The sequence below is a fragment of the Camelus bactrianus genome, chromosome 13 (assembly GCF_048773025.1).
Source record: "Camelus bactrianus isolate YW-2024 breed Bactrian camel chromosome 13, ASM4877302v1, whole genome shotgun sequence".
NCBI classification, from domain to species: Eukaryota; Metazoa; Chordata; class Mammalia; order Artiodactyla; family Camelidae; genus Camelus; species Camelus bactrianus.
Window position 1 is genome coordinate 29,320,392 of NC_133551.1, and position 16,023 is coordinate 29,336,414.

The window sequence follows — 16,023 nt, forward strand, 5'->3', positions numbered from 1 at the left end:
TTTTTAACACCTCAACACACTCATTGCCATGCAGAAGACACATTTATCAACATTTTAATTTGGGGTGCTACTGCTGACCTAGATTAATATTAATTTTCTTAAGGATGATTTTGAATTATTACGGGACAACAATGAGCAGGAGAAAAACAGAAGGAGCAAAATACTGTAGTTCCGGCTTCTGAACATGTCAGAATGTACACACACGTGCCTTGTTCATCAAAATTCATCCTGGAACAAGATTTCCAAGCAGGTGACCCCTTAACTAACCTAACTTTAATATGCCAGGAATCCCATTTCTCTTTGGGAAAATTAAAAGAAGAAGGAATTTCTACTAATAGGGTTTTTGGTTGTTACTAACATATTCCCTGGTAAGTCCTGGAGGTCTCTGAGTATTTCAAACACAAAACGACGTTAGAAGCTGACTGTGGCTAACAGACAGAGTAGGACTTCAGAGTTTGTGAACTGAGAACTTGAGACCTTGCCCTTTAATGTTTGTTCAGCAAGTGTCAACTACCTGCAGTGTGACTAAGACTCAATCTCTCCTCTGAGAGAAGAAGTTAAGGATTCTTTGCACTGGTCAGGAACAGCGAGCCTGTTTTGGGGTTGCTGCAATGATAGCTAAAGGGCAAGAGTCAGACCGATGGGAGGAAGATGTACAGTCTTTTACAGTCATTTGTAAAAATGATTAAACAAGCCTTTGGCCATCTTGCATTTTCCTATTGTCCAGTGCTGCTTATACTCAGGATTGACTGGTTGACTATTTGCGGGATTTCTCTTTAAATTCATACAATATGATACAGAAATTTAGGATTTGCTCTAAGCATAAAATGACAGTGTAAAAAAAAAAAGATACTGATTAAAGTTCTGTCCAATCATTTAAATGCATTTTCAGATGCTTTCTATTGTAAGCACTTGATTTTAACCACTGACAGATTCAGAGTTTGAGGACTAGAGAACCAATTATTGCATAGATAATTGTGGATTTATTACCACACAAATAATAACTAGCAGAATTGGGAATGAAACATTTCCTGGTTTCCTCATCTGTACAACGGGTATAATAACTCTGGCTACACATGATTGTACTCAGAATTAAATGAATTCCCAGATGGAAGGGTCCATTGCACTGACTGGCTACTACTTAGCCCTCAGCCTTGCTTGTTTGGTTCAATTACGCATTCATCTTGCATAGTACATGCGCGGTACTAGGCATGCGGGCTTTGCATGAACACCAGGGTTTGCAGTCAATCAGTGGGTCTTCCATGGCTGCAGTGGTGCATCCTGATGGACTCTAGGTCACCACTGTCCCTCTTCTCCTGCAACCGCCTGTAGCTCAAGGCATGGCTCTGGGTTCCTGCCTGCAACTTCCTTGCAAAATGTGAACTTAGCAACTCTCTAGAAGGAAGGTGAATAATTAAGTACCTGAAATCACAGCGGACAGGTTGTAGGGGGCTCTCCGCAGCCAGCTCACAGGGGGCTGTGCGCCGCCCCCTGTGTGGAGCTCCCTCCACTCCACCACGTACTCCCCCACGGCACAGGCGGCTTTCCCTGGAGGCGCCCACGTCACCACGAGGCTGTCCACACCCCCCGAGTCTGCAGAGACCTGGCGCGGAGCCAGCGACCCTTGGTGGGGAAGAGAGGGAGGGGCAAAGACAAAAGCACAGAGGATAAACACATACAAAACAACTCATCCCAGCAAAGCTGCAGCAAGAACCAATTTCTTTTTAAGGACTTCGGGTTCACAGATCTGATCATCCTACTTCTCCGAGACCCGGCATCAGGGCCAGGACCCTGTGTAGTGTTACGTGTGGGATTATTTTCCCCTTCACCTTCCACTTCACTTTCCATTCCTGTGTCCCCAAAGGCACCAGCTCTAGTGAATATAATACGCATCCTTCTAATCTACCTCCCATATGTTTATTTAGACATATATGTGTCCTTGAAAATTATGCTGCTTTGTGCTTATGTGTTGTATTTTCATAAAACGTGTTGGGGTAAATGTAATGCTCTGACTTTTTTTTTTTTTTTACTCAACATTAAGTTTCTGGGATATATCCATCCTGCCGCCATATGTAAATCTAGCTTATTCCTTCTGTCGGCTGCCTCAACCCTTTCTCTGTCCAGTCGCCAAGTGACGAGCAGTAGGTTCCTTCCAACTTTTTGCTAACACAAACAAGGATGCAATGAACATTATCTTGCACGTCCTTGTGCAAGAGTATCGCCCTCTCTCTCTATATACAAATATGCAAAGAACTGCTCAATTATGGAGTAAATTCACATATTTCACTAAATATGGCCAGACTGATCCCTAAAATAGCCAATCAGTTGACACTCCAACAAGAAAAGCATGAGGGTTCTCATTTCCCCATCAACACTTGGCATTTCCTGACTTTCTGATTTTGCCAGTCTGGTACGTGTAAGGTGGTATTGGTATTTAATTGTGGTTCTATTTTCGTTTTCTGGTTTCTTATGAGGCTGAGCCTCTCTTCACATGTTACTAGCTGTCTGACTTTCCCCTTCTTATACTTCGCTCATTTTTTTCTGTTGTGTTTCCTGTCCTCTTCCTGATTTGCAGAAATAGCTTTTATATGCTAGATATTAATTGTCAGTTTTCAACACTAAAAATATCTTACTTCAGTCTTTCAACTCTCTGATTTATTTGTTACTCTCCGATGTATTTGTTGCACATAGTTACTTCGATGTAGGTAAATTCACCCATGGTTTGTGTATTTTGAGTTTTATTTATGAAATTCTTCCATTCTGGGGTCACAGAGATACACAACCACATTTTCTCCTGTTGACTTTTGGTTTTACCTTTCACATTTAGGTTTTTAATCCAAATCTAGCTAAAGGGTTTTTTTTCTTTTTAAATGGGAACAAACTTATTATTTTTTCCATGTGGCAAGTCAGTTTTTCCAAATGTGTTACCATCCCTGTCACACACCAAGTTCCACACATTCACGGGTCCATGTCCGGTCCTCTTCACCAGCACACGCTGTTCACATCACTGGCTCTGTGACACCTGTTTGGTTGGTAACATCCTTTCTTATTTTGCTCTTCTTTTTCAAAGTGATCTTGGGTATTCATGAAATTTTATTCTTCAATAGAGCTTTTAGAATCAGAGTATCAGAGTCTTCAAAAATTTCAGTGTTATTTGTATTGGAATTATATCAAATTTATAGCTTAATTCAGGGAAAACTGATACTGTTACAATGTTAAATCACCCCATTAGTAAATATGCTGTTTCATTAAAATTATTTGGGCCTCCTTTTATATATTTTAACGGAATTTTAAAAAATTCCTCCTTAAAGTTTTCATGCATTCTGTTAGGTTAATTCCTCGCCACTTTATACTTTTAGTTTGCTATTTAAATGGCATTTTATTTTGTACTGCTTTTTCTACTATTAATTTTTGTGTGTTATTCTTATTCTGGTATACCTCTCTAATTAGTTCTAATAATTTGTCTATTGCCCTTGTTAAATTTTCCATGCAATAATCTTTTTAGCTGCACACTTAAAATATCTCCTCCTTTCAATCTTTAAATTAAATCTCTTATTTCTTTTTATCTTGTTGCTAATTTTAAGGAGAATTTTCCTGTGTAACTTTATTAAGGTGATGCTTGCTGCATATTTTGGGTAGAAAGTCTTAAAAAAGCAAAAAAGTTCTTTTATTCATAGTTTTCAAACAGCTTTTATTTTTTATAAAATACTACTTGTTTACTAAAAACTTTGTTTTACTAAATACTCTTCTACATCTGTTAAGAACATATTCCTTTTCCTCTCTTTCGGTATTAATGTAATAAATTACATTTTTCTGATCCTGATCAATTTTTGTATTCTTGGGATCAAACTGCTTGATTATTTGGCACTCCTTTTCTTCTTTCTTTCTAAAATAGACTTTATTTTTTTAAGCAGTTTTAAGTTCACAGCAAAATTGAGTGGGAGGTACAGAGATCATCCATATGCCCCTGACCCCAGACACACATTGCTTCCCCACTATCGACATCCTGTACCAGAGCAGTACATTCTAAAAAATATTTTTAAGTGGTTTTTTTTCCCTTTCATTTACTTTTTTCTCTTAGTGGGAATTTTTTTTTTTTTTTAGGTGACTGTCATTACTTCTGTTTCTATTCTTTCAGTGTTTTAAGTTTTCTCATTTTTAAAATTCTCTTCCTCTTTTGATGCTTTTTAGAAGAGTTTCTCACCCAGTCTTCCACTCTCTTCTTCAATCTTCAGATAAGTCCCTTCTGCTATCCAACCCACTGGCTGAGCTCTTTATTTCAACAACTGAACTTTCCACACTGAATCTCTATTTGGGGCTTTTCCACAACCACCTATGTCTGGTTCATGTTTCCAGCTTCCTCCCTTATCCTTCTGAGGATACTTACTATGCTTCTAAACTCCTGCTCTTTCTGTTGTGTTGATTACACTTCCTCCAGTACAGGTGGTCCCATTTGATGTCCTTCTTTCCCGGAACTTGTGCCCCTCAGATTTCTCCAAATTTTCTCTTCTGGGATCACACTTCATTTTCTTGGATTGATCGGCAGCCTTGGTCTTTATTTTTGTGTGTGTGTGGTGGTGGCGGCAGGGGGAGGGAAAGCTTAGCTGTAATTCATACTCCTCCAGGTCAGTGTGGGTGAGGAGGAGGAGCTTTTCAGGATGGAAGGCAAGACAGCCCGCGATGATGCAGCCTGAGCTCTGCCTGTGGCCCGTCGTGTACCTGGCAGCTCCAGAACCTTCCCATCCCTCTGTGCCGGGGCTGCTTTTCATGGGGGAGTGGGCCTTTTATTCTCTTCTGTAATTGCCGGGCATTGGGGTAGATGGCGGGAGAAAATCTCAGGCACTCTCTGTTAGGTTCCAGGGCTTCTGTGAAGCTACTCTGCCCTGCCCTCCAGACTTCCCTGTCCCACAGTAAAAATGCCCGGGCGATGGACATCTCAGGGAACACAGGCAAGAAAAAGGAGTGGGATCAGCAAGTGCTACCTCAGCCTTCCCCTCATCACTATTCCCCATTCACAGGCACTCAGCCATCCCGTCCTACCTCTCCTGTGGCACTGTCGGGGCGGGCTTGGTGGTGAGAGCCCAGAACCTGTCTTGCCAGGAACTGGGATTCCCCAGCTGTGGTTCTTTACCTTCATTTGCCTTAGTATCTTATTTTCTGGCTATGCCACAAGATTGTTTTTGCTTTGTTTGTTTGTTTTGAGACAGTAAAGGATTCATTCAGTTAATATGTACTGAGCACCAAGAGTTTGCAAGACCCTTTGCCAGGTGAGGGGCTCACGCAGCCAAGGAACCTTTCTAATCAGTGCTCTCTCTGGAATTAACGAAGCAAACCAGCCTGGCATTGCCCAGCCTCTGAGTTACCACACTTGCCAGGAACCAGCCTAGATTTCCTCCCCATGATGTCTGCCAAGGCATGCTCTCTCCTTTAGAACTCTGCTAGCAACTCTCCTCTCTGACACCTCTCAGAATTATTCCTTTAGCCTCCATCATTCAACTCCCCATCTTCATTTTCATAGAGTTATGCAGTTCATAAGGCATTTGGAAAAAGTGCCCACCTAAGAGACAGGTGGCCTGGTTTTTCAGTCCAGCTCTGCCACTAATTGGATGTGTGATCTTGGCTAAGTTACTTCACCACCTGGCGCCTCAGTCTCTGACATCTGTGTGGGCCTCTGTCTACGGCTACACTGGCTTCTGACTCTGGCCGTAGTTTCAAGAATTCTTGAGCACAGGGACTGGTCTGAAATATTAAATATGCTTTACTTGTTGACTGGTGGGTTTAGAACACCTTCAACTTTCATCATAAACTAACAAAATCATTCCTGTGCTTCTTAATATGCAGCACTATGGCATATGCCTTTTATAACAAAATTGTCCCTGCTTTCTCAAAATCAACATAATTCCACCTGTTGGGGTATTATTTTTCCCTTTCTGGAAGGAAAGTTATTTACATGAGTAGTGTGAACATATATTGAAAGAGAGAGAGACAAATAACATGGTGTTATTTCCACAGAAGATGCAGAACTGGTGTGAGACAAGGGGGCTCCGGGATGGTACCATGTGACTGATTTGCCAATCTGTCCCCCAGGTCACCCTGGGATGCACAACGACTCCTACTGGATAGTTTAGGTATGGCCTCAGGAGAGGCAATAGGCTCTTGAGGTCCCAAGTTTTCCAGGACCCTCTCGGCGACAGCTCAGTTCTAGAGAACTGTTTCAATGTCCTGCTTTACCAACCCTCCACGTTCCTCCTCACTGAGCCTCACCCTCATTTAACACCTCTCCGTTCTGAGAGGAGGAAGTGTTCCTCTTACATCTTTTTGCTACTGGACCCCATCATCTTCCAGCTCCTCAGGGACTCCATTCCGTTGATGTTCACCCTCTTTCCCCTTTTATCTTCAACTCTTTCTTACCCCAGTTCTTTCCAATGTATACGCCTGCTCAGATCTCACATAAAAACAAACCTGCACACCTGCACACCTGCACACCTGCACTCCTTCACCTGGCTGACACCAACTTGTCTCTCTACTCTGTTCACATGTTGCCTCCTCTCCAAGCCCATGGGGAGTCTGCTCCGGGAGTGTCCTGTGCATACCTTTAATCTCACACTTACACTGCACTGCAGTTTACCTGTCTGTGTCTGCCTCCTCACTGGACAAAATGTAACTGTGGGACCCTAACTGTGTTTTTTACCTATTGCTGGACTCCAGTGATCCTATATAGTAATCTCAATAAATTATTGTGGAACGAATAGAGGCCAACACTAAAATAATGAATGTGGCCTTTTGAGAAGTTGTTTCCAACTCTAAATAAAGGAACTGAAATGAGCCCAGAAAGTTCAAAGTATTGAACAAAGTAAGGTATTTTGACATACTATATTTTAACAAGAGCAGGATACTAAACAGCAGTAAGATTTCAATTCCCCCCACCCCAACGGAATTTCCTTTAAAAGTTACATATGTTTTACTTAACCATTGAAGAAAAAATTTTAAATACAAAAATCACTTGTAATACCATAATGCAGATATGACCTCTGTTAGTACCTCCCTGCACATTCTCCTGTTTGTTTTACTATGCTAAGACGCGCATTTGTGTAAATATGTATCTTAAATGACACTGTCCCATGTATACTTTTGAAGCCTACTTTTTCACTTTATTATGTGTATCTTTCCAATGTCAATAAAAACAGATCTACAACATTACTCTAATGCTGGGAAGGGATTCAGGTGAGTGAGGGTCACAATATATTTAACCAATCCATCCTCAATTATCCCATATTTAGGCTGTTTGTGGTGTTTCATTACTTCAGAAACATTTCAACAAACCTCTTTGTGCCCACATGTTTAAGCACGTGCCTTATTTGCTGAGGATACATTTCCAGTAGAAAAATTTCTTGGTCAAAAGATATGTTCGTATTTAAAGATTGACAGTGTTACAAATTGCCAAGTTTCTCTTCAGAAAGTTGTACCAATTTAAACACCCACCAGCAGTCTACAAGAGTGTCTTTCCCCCACCCTCTCACCAGTATGAGTTACGCTAATTCTACTTACACTTTCTTGGTCTGATTTGATTTCTCATTCTTTTTTTCAAAATTTGTATCTCATTGATTGCTAGCTGAGCATGTTTTCATACTTTTATTGCTCCTTTCATATTTACTTTTTCAGCTGCCTGTTCATATCCCACAATCTCTTATTTATTTGAATAAGTTAGATACAGATAATCAATCCTCTTTTTGTCAAAATGTACATATACCTTTCCTAAATTGCTATTTGCATTTTAAAGCCATTTATGGTGTTTTAAAAATTTTTGCTTTACTATGCATAAAGTTTAAGCTTCTATTCCCCATAGTTACTCCATCTTTCCCTGCAGGTTTCTGCCTTAGATGCTTTCTCCACATGAGGCAGAGATCAACAGTTACCAACCAGACACCCTCTCCCCATCTTCTTTAGCAAGGGAACAATGTACTTCTGAGCCTCCTTTGCAGCTGGGTGTGACCAGGTGACCAGTTAGAGTCAATGACTGCAAGTGTTGTCATGTGACCAGGGGTGAAGCCCCTCTCTCATGAGTGAGGGGTGAGGCTTCTCCTTTCTTCTCTTCTGCTGCCTAGAAGGAAACAGCTAGAGCCCCAGAGCCATCCTGGACCATTTCCATCTTGTGGATGGAAGCCAACTTGGCCGTGGGTACAGAAGGAGGAGCCTGGAGTCCTTATGCTGTTATGAAGCTGTCACACCAGCCCTGGGCTCTCTACCTCCAAACGTCTTTCATATAAGAGAATAAATAAGTCACCGTAGTCAGGCCTCTAGTAAAAGCAACCCTTCCTCCTAAGAGCAATTCCTAACTCATATACCGGCCCAAGGATATATCAATATTTACTTGTATTTTTATCTACTATATTAAATCTACCTCTACAGACATATGACTGAAAAGATATATAACCAAGATTTAACAGTATTGATAAGATAACTATTTTTGGTAGAAACTTCTTCAAATGATAATTGCTAGACCCACATGTAGATAAAACTATTTACACTGAATTTTAAGGAGGAATCTAATCATGGAGTTTTATTCTATCAGGCATTTTTGGAAAAAATTAGGCCAATGATCTAGACGTGAAATACTTGTATAATATAGATGTTGAGAAATAAGTTTAATATCTATTTTCTTGACTAATTATGGGGCTTTCACTGTGACAAGTTAGTTTTCAGAGGATGCAACTATAAAATGTGTATAGCTAGCTGGGAGGTTTTCAGTGTAGATAATTAGATACATATCTAAATTTGTGTAATAAAGAGCTGTAGTATAGCAAAATTTTACTATCATTCCATTACAGCCAGAATTTCATTTTAATAGTATTGGTTTTAAAATATGTTTCAACTGTAGGTACATTTTTTCTAGAACTTGACAACACATACTATTCCTGCCTCTGGAAAAATTAGCCAGATATTAGTGTTCAGTTTAATGTAACTAACATTTCCTTAACTGATATTTACAAAGCATGTGCTATATATTAGTCTCTGTATTTAGTCTACAATGACCTGCAATTCAGGTAAGATAATCCCCTCTAGAGAGGGGGAACCTGAAGCTCTGAGAGGTTAACTTGTCCAAGGCCACTCACTGGCCAAGTGGAAATTTCACACAGCCTCTGGAGGCTGTTGACTCCAAAGTTTAAACTCCTGTGCTATTCATGCCAGGCCCTGGGCTGGGCCTATGGGAGATAAGAGATGAATAAGACACAGTTTCCCACAGGCAACATGAAAGAAAATTTGGTACTTACCTGCCCCACATAGGTCCGTTATGTTAATACGACTGGGCAGGGAACTGCCTTTTGAGTTGGCTGCAGACACAGCCACAGTCCAGTTCCCAGTTCTGGGAATGACCCAAGTCCAGGACGTGTGTCTTGTGATGTTCTGTAGTGTGACTTTTCCCTCTGCCACCTCCTGCAAGGTCACTTGATAGTGGAGGATTTTTCCTCTTGCCGCTGAAAGACTCAGATTCTGCAACAAAACACATCCACTTACTATGTAGTCTCAGACAAGGTCACTGGATGCTCTGTGCCAGGGTCTCAGGACCCACTGCAGCAGGTGGCTACATCTGAGTGACCTTTTTATTTACATCTTCTCATCTCCTCCTCTGCACACTTTTATGCCTCCACCCATCCCTGCCATTTAGAAAAAAGTATCAGTTAGCATTTTTTTTTAAAGCTAATTCTTAAAAATACACTGATTTCCCTTTCTTGCTTCAAACTGAAACTTCCTAATAGTAGAAAATTCAATTACATCCAATGGAACAAGTGAGAGATCTGAACAAGATCTGGGTTTGAGTTCCAGCTCTACCAACCACCAGCTGTGTGACTCCGGGCAAGGCACTCAGCACCTCTGATTCTTCATTTCTAAATTTGTATGTGTTTTTATATGGAAAGTACAATGCTGCTCCTGAAATCAAAAACAAGATTTTCAAGAGTTAAACTAGTAAAACTCCACACTGTGTGAACTGGATTCACCATCTGTGCTAGGAAACTAAGATGCTGTTTATACATGTGTGACTAACGAGTTTTGCAACTGCAAGAATTCCAGTTGAGATCGTCTGGCAACAATCTCCACAAGTAAGCAGAAAACAAATTATTTGTATTGTAACCCTGTCTGGACAAGGACCACAGGAAACAGAAGCACTGGAAGTGGGGTGCTGCCAAGGCCTGTGCTGGCAGTGCCCGTCCATGCCCAGAGCAAGGAGAGGGAGGCGTCGCACACCAGACTTAAGGATCAGTTTTCTTGGCAAGGCTTTTCCTTCCATGGGGTGCGGGGTAACCTCAAGCTGCTGAAAGACGCACCTTAGGATTGACCAGTGCCCCTTTCTCTGGTTCCCTGCTCCCTAAGCCATCTTCTAATAATTCGGTTTCCTACATCATGTATCTGTCAGGAGAGGCTGGGCTAACATGAACATCTGGCTCACATAAAATTTGTATCTTTCACTTTATGTGAAAAAGTCGGCCTTCTGATTATAATTTGGCTCCTGAAATAATCAGCATGGTGGGAGAGGATGTTCCTTTCTGCTGACTCGAGCCTTCTGGTTGGCCCAACAGCTGCATTTCTCACTAGAAATTAATGCACGAATATCCAGCTTTTTACACTTCAGTCTCAGGAGCTTGGTTAATGCAAGTCCTGTCCTAGGTGCCCTTCTGGATCCACAAGGCCCGAGACTGGATCATAAACCATGGTCCATGCACTAGGTAAGTGCCATGTCACTGGGGGCACTTCTGGGTGCACGTGCAGCTTTTCCCTAGAAGACACCTCGTGTCCTGGCAAGAACCAAGAGAGTTAGCATTGCAAATATCCATCACAGCTGATCTCACAGGCCTCTTGTGTGGATTAAAATAGGTGAGTGCTTTTGACATTATGATGTTCTCAAAAGCTATTAATAAACATGCCCTTTGTCATAGGAGAAAAAACAGGATAAATTATAGCGAGAGCTGGCTAGGGAAGACCATTCCCTTAGCTCTCTCTCACTCTGTCCTTCCCTACCCGTCTCCTTTGCAGCTCCAGAGGGAGGACTCTCACCACACCCCATGCACTCCCACCCTAAGGCACTCCCCAAGCTCACAAAGCTCCCCATACTTGCCAGGCTCCCAAAGGGCAACTAAAAGGATACAGAGTCCTAAGTGGAAAAAACACCCTGCAAATCAGCCTGTATTACCTCCCTCTCATTGTCCTTTACAGACACCTCAGCAATCTCACCTGCTCCCATGGTAAAGTACTGAAAGGAAGGGGAAAATGTCAAGTCCTCTTAGATCCAACAGACCTGCCTAGTGACTGCTTGGGAAATCTAGCTGATCCCAGTGATCGAGAAAACAGAGGTGTGTGTCGGAAAGATGAGTGAAAGTTCCCAGAGGGCAGCGAAGGGCCTGGACCCAGATTCTGCATTTTCTTTCCATATCTCATATTTTTGAGTTGCAAATATCAGTGAGAAAGTAAGGGTGGGGCCAAGGTAGTTAGACAAATATGGTATCCCTTGAGTTATGCTTGTATACAATGTCAAGCTCAAATTTGGGAATAAAGGTCAACATCTCTCAGGTAATTGGTCTGATTAACCAAATTGGAAAATGGGCCTAATTTATCCAACAAGGTCCACAGAAAAAAAGATTCAGTGAGTCCAGTGAGCCAATTGAAAACAAGTATTTAGCTAGCAGGGCACTCGGTCTCCTGAAGCAACTGAAAACAGTGTGGTTAGGTTGGTTAAAAAATCAGTAACATCAAGTTTGCAAATAATATATACAATCCATCACCCCTGGATTGCACCTGGCCCTGATAGAATGGAATATCATCACAGAACAACAGAACTGGAAAGGATTCTACAGACCAACAATTACTTCAATGTTTCATTTTATCACTTCAATAAGGGAAAGTAAGCACCAGGGACATAGGGCAACTTGCTTAAGGCCACTTAAGGGATAGACGGAGATGCTGAGAGTAGAATCCAGGGCTCCTCACTTTTGGACTCAAGACCCCTCCATTCTGACTCGCTGCTCCTTCTATTGGCAAGCCTGAGACAATGAACTGGTGAGTACGGGCGCCACGTTGCATAGTAGGATCTCCGGTCACCCTTCTGGCCCAGAGTTGCAAAGCAGCCTCTATAATTGTGAGGCTGTGGTACATTCTGATGTGGAACATCAACAGTGGGCACGAGCTCAGCAATCTGGGGAGGGTGGAGATCCAGAATTCTTTTTTTCAAGAGGCAACAAGCCGTGAGTCACAAGGAGACAAGCTGTGAACCCAGCAGAACCACGGCCTGAGGAGCCAGCTGGGTCTTCTCAGATAAACTTATTTTTACTCTAGTATTTGTAAGGGTGAGTGAGAAGGGGGAATCTTTCATTTTGTCTATTGTAAATCTATCGTCACATTTATTCCTTATAACTCCCCATTCTGATGAGGGTGCTGAAGCTTCAAGAGGTTAAGAAACCAACTAAGAAGGACCCACAGAAAAGTAATGTGAGATTTTAGTGCGCCCCCTAGTGGATGTGAGAGAGGAGGCGATATCCAGAGTCTGGGGCCCTGGGAGAATCTCAAAGACAGGATCTTTCTTGCCCCTTTTGGGGCAGTGCTGAGAGCGAGTTTCAAGCCAGTGGTCCTACCATCATTGTCACCCTCTCCTACTGGTAAGAATACACCAAAAGAGAAAAGCTGTCCTACTGCCTCTCTCCCTTAGGTTTTCTTTCTACTTTGTCCTGTGGAAAATGATCTAAACTTAGTGACCGTAGCCTTTCTGACTTAGGTTTGTCCGAGAAGCAGAGTGAACAGCTCCCTTATAAACCTATTATAAGAACATTATAAGAATTCTGCTGCCTGAAAAGGCTTTCAAGCATCAAAAATAACATGGTGAATGTAATCCAAGATAGGACAAAATCTGACACATTTCAAAATAATTTCTATCTTGTTTTGCAGCTAGAAAACAGCAAAATAATGGAAACTTTTAGAGAAAAACTTTAACTCTCCTTCCATCTCTGATTTCTACCTTCTGTTAATTCTCTGCTACTTACTTATCTTCGTCACTGACCACTCTCTGCTATCCAACCCAAATTCCCTGTCCTGCAGCTGGTATAGTATGTGCGACCAGTAAGCAAGGGACAGCAACCTGTTCTGTCAAAAAATATCTCCAGAAATGCTGTGCCAGGCTGTGATGGGACAAGGGTTGGGAATGGGATGAAGAGAAGAGCTGAATATTGCAACAAAACTAATGAAATCTTCCCATCTGCTGCTGCTGTATTTAAATATTGATTCTGAGGTTGGATACCTCCTATAATTAAATAAGGGCCTTAGGCTCCTGGCAGCCAATCTTCCCTGGGGATTTACAATAGACTTCTGTTCCACATCAATATAAACCAGGATACAAATAATACTTCCTACTTTTACTGAATCTCTTTGACATGAGGAGGCCAAGAATTCATCCCTTTGGAGCAGCATGATACAGGCTGGAATATTCCTCATTCAACAAAGACAAATAAAGGGACAGAGAGACCAGGTGAATGTCCTGCATAAGTTGCTTCTGGTCACAACAGTCCTTCCGAGGTTGTAAACTGGTGTACAGGGCTGGCTATTTGCTCCTTCTTCTCACCTTCCATGGTTGGAGGGGAGCTGTTTATCAAAATGAATTACTTCATTTAACAAGTGAATATAAAACACCCAATCTTTTCCCCACTTTTGGAACCAGGAGTGTCCCTCACTCTCTTCTGTCTTGCTTGTCAAGGCTGGGGAGCCTTGTTGTCCACTATCGGGGTGAGCCATGCAGCCCTCGACATGGGGCTCTTCTGACCCGAGATGGGCTGTGCTCTGGAGGGTGAGCTCTTAGCCACTGCACCACACTGGCACTTAGTAGACACACCAGTTGTCTAAGACATAGTAGGAAAAAAAGAATGTAAAATAATGCATTAGTAATTTTTCAATTGATTCCATTTGAAATGATAACATTCCAGATATATTTGTGTCAAGTAAAATCTACCACTAAAATTAATTTCACCTGTTTCTTTTTACCCTCTACGATGTGGCTACGAGGTTTAAATTATGCACATGGCTTGCATCTGTGCTTGCTTTGTATTTCTGTGGGCTAGAGCTTCACTGTGTGACCCTTCACATGCCAAAGCCATGTCCCCAGGGGGTCTCCTGCCAAATGTTCTTCCACCCTTGTCCTGACTACCTTGTTCTTCTGGAGCCAGCTCCAGTATTACCTTCTGAAAGGTCCTCTCTGATTCCTCACCTTTTTCCCAGCTCTCTTGGGCAAGCCTGGCCATCATCCCCCTCCACTGAACCCTGAACTCCTCCTGAACATCTGAGTGCCCCTACCACCCTCACTGCTATCTCTGTCCATCTGCTGGACTGTGATCTCAAGAACGTGGAGTCTGGATTTGGCTTGCTCACTTCCACATTCCCAGCATGCGGCACGGTGTCCAGGTCTAAAGAGGGGCTTTCATGTGTTTGTTTGAATGAATAATTGAATGAATGAATGAGTGAATGAAGGGAGTGAATTCAGCTTTGTCTGCACACAGATATTTCTCTCCCACACCCCTGGCCTCACCACCATTTCAGAAAGTTTGTGATTTGCTATGATCAAGACACTGAGAGGACTCTAAAGAAATTGACAGAGGAAACTGGAAAGGTTAATGTCTTTTTAACCCGTTGTCATATCTTTTCATACGTCATCTACATATATATTCAAGGTGATTTTCTTCTTAAAGGACAGAAGCTGTATTAACTGAAGGAAAAAGTGCATTGGAATCACAAGTTGAAATGCTTGATCAAGGCAAAGGAAACAATACGAAACTGCAGAAAAGGAGATGATAGACGGAAACTGACAGAAAGAAGTGGTAACTCCCCCTGCGAAGGGCTCTAACACAGCCCTGGGGCTGCTGGTGACAAGGCAAGGTTTTCTCCCTGTTACTGCATTTACTGTTTTAACAGCAGCCAGTTGTTTTTGCTTTATTTATAGATTAGGTTCTGCTTTTTTGCTTCAACATAGCAAGTATTTTTTTCTGTTAAAAGCAGCTATGGCAAAAGAAAAAAAAATAGTATAGGGTATTTTTGAGGAAATGGAGCTTTTAGGAGGACCAAGGTGTGGGAAAATGAGTAACTATGTGAGAACCAGACAACAAAGGCCTTCTTCACCCGCAGCACATGCACATTTGTAGACACACACGTACATTCACACCCCCTGCACACACTTCCACACTCTCACCCATTCACACTCACCACCAGGGCGATTCACACATTGGACTCCAACACCCAATGTGATGGTGTCAGGAGGTGGGCGCCCTAGGGGCTGATCAGGTCATGAGGGTGGAGCCCCCATGGATGGGGTTAGTGCCCTCTAAGAGACCCAGAGCGGTGTCTTGCCCCTCGTCACATGACCGTGTGAGGACACAAGGAGAAGTCTGAGACCCAGAAGAGGGTTCTCGCCCGACCATGCTGGTGCCCTGATCTTAGACGGCCGGCCTTCAGAACTGTGAGAAATTGATCTGTGTTATTTAGAAGCCACCCAGTCTAAGGTACTTTATTACCAAGCCTGAACTAAGACCTTCACATACATACACAACCTATACGCCCTCACACTCACACCCACTCATGTCCCTCACACACATATTGCCCTCACACACCACTCCACACGCCCACACTCACACAGCACCACCTCCCCAGGCGCAGGGGCTGTGCCCATTCAGCACGAGTGGTTCCCCTCTAGTGTAAACATCCTACAAAAATGAAAGGTCATCTCATATTTCCCCCGCTGCCAGAGAAACAGGCTCTCTCTGTGTTCACAAGCTGACGGGGTTTTACCTGGGGCTTCCTTTGGTGCTAAGACCTGAAATCCCCCTTGGCTGTGGCGGGGTGTCCCTCTCATCGGGTTTCCCAGTATTGATCAGAGTAAAAAAAGAAAAATTACCCACTGCACGCATGTCTTTGCTTCCGTTCCCCGGGGAGGTCTGACTGGGGCCCCACCACAAAGCATCTGATCTGGCTGCATCTTTTCTTTCTCGTCTGAGGTTG

General features: G+C 42.6%; 1 protein-coding gene across 4 annotated transcripts in view; it reads right to left on the minus strand.

Moving 5' to 3' along the window:
* The window catches only part of IL12RB2 (interleukin 12 receptor subunit beta 2), a 68,306-nt gene that overhangs the window by 18,855 nt on the left and 33,428 nt on the right, over window positions 1-16,023 (minus strand). For all 4 annotated transcript variants that reach the window (XM_074376267.1, XM_074376269.1, XM_074376266.1 and 1 more), the window contains 2 exons: window positions 9,273-9,492; window positions 1,423-1,623 (listed from right to left, as the gene is read on the minus strand). In XM_074376267.1, coding sequence (XP_074232368.1) covers window positions 1,423-1,623; window positions 9,273-9,492 — 421 coding nt within the window. The remainder of the gene's footprint in view (window positions 1-1,422; window positions 1,624-9,272; window positions 9,493-16,023) is intronic.